Source organism: Nannospalax galili, unplaced genomic scaffold (assembly GCF_000622305.1).
Source record: "Nannospalax galili isolate Female #2095 unplaced genomic scaffold, S.galili_v1.0 scaffold218, whole genome shotgun sequence".
NCBI lineage: Eukaryota > Metazoa > Chordata > Mammalia > Rodentia > Spalacidae > Nannospalax > Nannospalax galili.
Genome location: NW_008343207.1, coordinates 2,225,915 through 2,231,221, shown reverse-complemented (window position 1 = coordinate 2,231,221; position 5,307 = coordinate 2,225,915). Strand labels below are relative to the sequence as shown.

Sequence of the window (5,307 nt, the reverse complement as noted above, 5' to 3'; positions counted from 1 at the left end):
GCCGCAGCGCCGCCCCCCGCGCTCACCTCCTCCATCCCCCGCACCATGTCGCCGAGCTGCGCCTCGTCCTCCAGCAGCTCGTGCAACTGCACCAGCGACAGCCCCGCAAAGCGCACCTCACACCCGGCTCCAGCCATCCCCACAGCTCTGCCGACTCCGCTCAGGCCTCTAGGCTCCGCCGACCGGAAGCGCCGCCCTCAGGCCCCGCCCCCGCGGGGCACGTGACACCAGCGCTGGGTGTGACGTCATCGGCCCAGCTCAGGAGGGACCAGAGGGATGCTGGACACCTTGTGACGGTGTCAACGGGGTCATGATGTCACTGCGGTGCAGTGAGTACGACGTGATGTCATAAGAGCCTTTTTCCCCCTCAAGGAAAAGACTGAGAACCAAAGACAGTAGAGAGAAGAAAGTGTCTGCAGCCTGTATGAGCCCAGGCTGGAACCTGGAGCCCCGAAGGAGATAAAATGCGAAGCACATCCAGAGGCCGTCAGGTCTCTGTAAATCGTGGGGCTGCAGTCATTGGTTTAGCAAACCCTTGTTGAGATCTGCGCGTGCCAGGCATCGAGAGTACAGGTCTTGTTAAAATGTGTTAAGCCGGGTGTGGTGGCACACGCCTTTAATCCCAGCACTCAGGAGGCAGAGGCAGGCGGGTATCTGTAAGTTCAAGGCCAGCCTGGTCTACATAGTGAGTTCCAGGACAGCTGGGGCTACAGGGAGACCCTGTCTCAAAAACTCCAAAAAAAAAAAATGTGTTACTAAATTCTTGTTTTTCACTCTAGCCCAGGCTGACCTGGAACGTATGCGTAGCCCAGGCTGCCCTCAAACTCACAGGGATTCTCCCATTTCACCCTCTCAAGTGCTGGGATTACAGATATGACCCATCATGCCGTAACAAGTGCACAGTTCTGAATAAAACAAGAGACCCCAGGTTTTCCCCAGCACCCCACCTTTGAGGGGCTGGCAGGGGACCCAAACAAAAGGGACAAAATGGTTATGCACCAGGAAAGTGCCAAGGACCGTGGTACTAAAATAAAGACTAATAGAGAACTTCTTTAGTAAGGCAGCTTCTAAGGCAAGCTGAAGGGAGGAAGCAGCCGCCGTTCCTATAGGAAGCTCAAGCACCAAGTCCAGCAAAGGCCTGGAGACAGGATCAGCATGAGCATTTCAGGAATGGGAAGAAAGTCATTGTGGAGTCCTGCAGAGCTCCAAGCAAGGACAAGTGTGGGTTGGCCCTCTGACCACACATCCAAGTTGGCTAAGCTGGGCTCTCACAGAGATAACAGGATTTACCCTGCGACTGCTCAGCTACCTGGTGATCTCTGGAGATGGAGGAATCTGGGAACTCATAACTGTGCTTTGAGATCTGTCACAGTTCTAGTTGGAAGAAACTTAGAGAAACTGAGGCAAGTTAGGGTTTGTTTTTTCCCCCTCAAGTCAAGTAATAGGCAGGTCTCCTGGCTCCCAAGCTGGCATCCACTACAGTGACATCATGCCATACTGATCTTGTTCCATCACTGGCTGAACACAGTGAGGCATTCAGCAGATGCTTATTGGCTGACTGGTGGCTTGTGTGCCTGAAGATGAGGCTTCTGTGATGAGGTCTGAGCTGTCTACCTGTGCATTTGACTAGGTTCCACTGACCCAGTCTCATCTTCCAGCCCTGGTGCTAAGGGCAGCTACACAAAGTTAGAAGTGTTTCATTTTAACTCTAAGCAAAAGGATTTACTGAATTCAAAAAGGACAATGTTCGTTTTCTTCTTTTTAACTTATTTATTGTTCTTGGTCAGAAATATGACCCTGAAGAGAAAAAAAAATATTAAAAAAAACTACTGAAGAGGGTGTAGGAGGCTGAATTTGTTTGTGGGTATTTCATTTTATCTTTTTCTCCCAGAAAAGAATAGACATACCTGAGAATTACAGCTATACTTTCAGGAAATTTCAACCTATAAGGTTTAAGATAGTCAGAACTCAGAGAAATGAGCCATTTTCACCAAGAACATAGAATTGGAGCAAGCCTGGAAGCCCGAGGTAACAGCATGCACCTGCAATCCCAGTGTTTGGGAGGTGGAGGCAGGAGGATCAGGAGTTTAAGGCCAGACTGGGTTGCCTGAGACCCTACCTTTAAAATTAAAAACAAAGGCTGGGTTTGGTGGCACACACCTTTAGTCTCAGCACTTGGGAGGCAGAAGCAGGCTGATCTTTGTGAGTTGAAGGCCAGCCTGGTCTACATAGTGAGTTCAGGTCAGCTGGGACTACAGGGAGACCCTGTCTCAAAAAGACAAAAAAAATTAAAAACAAAAACAAAAAACAGGGCCAGCATGCCTTTAATTCCAGTACTCAGGAGGCAGAGGCAGGTGGAGCTCTGAGTTCAAGGCCAACCTGGTCTATATAATGAGTTTCAGGCCAGTGGGGGCTACTTAGTGAGACTCTGTCTCCAAAATAAAATAAAATAAACTAGCACAAGCCCAGCTTCTGAATAGCCCAGCTGTGCACAATGACAACTGTGGGGCAACTGAGGCCCAGACCCCACACCCAGCCTTGCTGGTCCTTTCTTGGCTTCTCACACCTGCCTCTTTGCCACCAGACTGTTCAAGTCACAGACCGCTTCCTTTGTCAGAGCAAACCACAGAATCATCTCGTTTTCTGCTGCGCTAAAAGTTTCTCACCACTCTTGAAAGTAGCTGAAAGAAAAGAAATGCATTGTGGAGATTCCAGGCTCTGGCAGCAGCCCTCCTTATGGAACGCACGGGTCAACTTGCACACTTACTCTTGTTTTAGTTGTGATTTCTGAGTTTCTTATCTCACCTATGACTCTTGTAAGGCTTGTGGGTTGATAAGGATTTTGCCCTGATGAATCAAGGACAACCTATGTATATGCCTGCCAGGGTCAGCTCTCAAAGGGAACATTGTTGCTGTGTAAGCCAGAGAGCTCCTATTACACAATATCAGGAATTGTTAGGAAAGCACACAATATTTTCAAAGGGTTGGGGGATCATCCCAAAACTAAACCATAAGATGGCCTAACATTGGAAATAGAATTCTTTCTTTCCAATGGTCACTGGTAAAATTATTCGCAAGTGGATTCCAGCTGGAAGCCAGGTATGGTGGTTCATGCCTGTAATCTCAGCACTTGAGAGTCCAAGGCAGGAGGATTGCTGTGAGTTCCAGGCCAGCCTGGGCTATAGTGTAAAACCTTGCCTCAAAAAGAAAAACCTAGTTTCTGGTTGGAGATGTTGGGAGGACATGTGCTAACATGGGCAGAGGGTGTGTGTGGCACATGCTTCCCTGTGTATAGGCACTGGAGGAATGACTCCCCAAGGCATCAGGTGCAAGAGCCTCACCCTATGGGGACTCACAGCCTGACATCACCCTCACTGTCATGCTAGTCATCCAGAAGAAAAAATAAAGTAGATACAGTTCTGGCTTTGGAGAGTCGGAAAAGACTGTCAAACAGCAGAAGATTTTAATGACTAGGTTGATGTTATCAGGGTGTGTCCTGAATGTAGAGGACAGAAGGTTGCTGGGGGCTCCTTTTGAGGTTTGGGCTTTCTGAGACAAGATCTCACTGTGTAGCCCAACCTGGCCTCAAATTTGAGGCGAGTCTCCTTCATCAGCCTCCTCAGTGCTGGGATTACCAGGGTGTGCCACCACATCTAACTCAAGCTTGGTTATTTTGATTTGAGACTTTGTCTTTTTTTTTCTTTTCCTTATTTAGTGTTGTTCTTATATGGGATTAGCTGAATGGATGCTTTGGCATACTGAAATAGAAAACATCTGAACACACTAAACACCTTCCTCCTCAATCCCTTTTCCTTTCTCCTACTTTTTATTTTGTGTGTGTGTGTGTGTGTGTATACACCACGTATGGGGAAGTGCTCACAGAGACCAGGAGAGCTGGAGCTGGTGTTACTGGCAGTTGTGAGCTGCCCGATGTGGGCGCTGGGAATTAAACTCAGGTCCTTTGGAGGAACAGCAAGCACTCTTAACTACTGAGCCATCTCTCCAGCCCATGCTTTCTTCCTCTTCAGAGAATAACTATGATCCTTTTTCCTTACTTTTCCTGGTATGTACACATCCATTAATGTGTGTGTGCACGCACGCATGGCACATGTGAGAACACAGTGACAAGTGATTCTCATTTACCTGTTTTGAGGCTGAGTCCCTAGTTCTTTCCACTGCTATATTTCATACTCCAGGCTAGCTGGCCTGGCCTATGAGTTTCCAGAAGACTCCCCTGTCTTTGCCTCCCATCTTGCCCTAAGAGTTCTGGGAGTACAAATGCCAGCTACATCCAGCTTTTTTTTTTTTTTTTTGGTGTTTTTTGAGGCAGGGTCTCCCTCTAGCCCCAGCTGGCCTAGACTCACTATGGAGACCAGGCTGGCCTCAAACTCACAGAGATCCGCCTGCCTCTGCCTCCCGAGTGCTAGGATTAAAGGCATGTGCCACCATGCCCGGCTAGCTTTTTTTTTTTTTTTTTTTTTTTTTAAATGTATGTTCCAGTAAATCGAACTCAGGTTCTGAGCCACTTTGACCATTTCACTGGTCCTTTCTTTTTCTATTTTTTTAGATGGAGGGAGGAGATAAGATCATCCTATGTAGCCATGGCTTGCCTGGAATTTGTTATGTAGCCCCGGCTGGCCTTGAACTTACATGTATTTCTCCTGTCTCTACTTCCCAAGTGTTGGACTAGAGACCTGTGCCACTATACCATTTTAATCATTCTGACCATTACTAAATACATAGTTGAGTGGCATTAAATCTATCTACAAAGTGTGCTGCCATCACCACCTTGTAGAATTTATCTTGCCGGACGTGGTGGCACAAGCCCTTAATCCCAGCACTTGGGAAGCAGTGGCAGGCAGATCTTGGTGAGTTCAAGGCCAGCCTGCTCTACATAGTAAGTTCCAGGATAGTAAAGGAGACCCTGTCTCAAAAAAAAAAAAAAGATAGGGTCACACTATGTAGCCCAGGCTGGCCTTGAACCTATGCCAGTCCTCTGGCCTCAACCTCCCAAGGGCTAGGATTACAGGTTGTATGTACTACAATGCTTGGCTTTTCTTTGGGGTATTTGCTTGTTGAGACAGAGTCTCACATAGCTCAGGTTGGCCTAGAACTTGATATGTAGCTGAGGATGACCTTGAACTTCTTATCCTCTTGCCTCTACTTCCCAAGTGCTGGGATTGCAGGTATGTACCACCATATTCAGCTTGCATCAATATTTCAAATAAGAGATAGAGGTAATTACACTGTTTTTTTCTCTTCTGGTGTTTGGCCAACCCCATTCATAGGGAGGAAAACCTACAAGAT

The 5,307-nt window shown here is 47.6% G+C and overlaps 1 protein-coding gene across 1 annotated transcript in view; it reads right to left on the bottom strand.

Moving 5' to 3' along the window:
- Vps37b (VPS37B subunit of ESCRT-I) overlaps positions 1 to 188 on the bottom strand; it is a 38,859-nt gene extending 38,671 nt beyond the window's left edge. The window contains exon 1 of the mRNA XM_008839310.3: positions 27 to 188. Within this exon, the coding sequence (XP_008837532.1) occupies positions 27 to 137 (111 nt within the window). The 5' untranslated portion in view covers positions 138 to 188. The remainder of the gene's footprint in view (positions 1 to 26) is intronic.
- Positions 189 to 5,307: the final 5,119 nt, after the last annotated feature.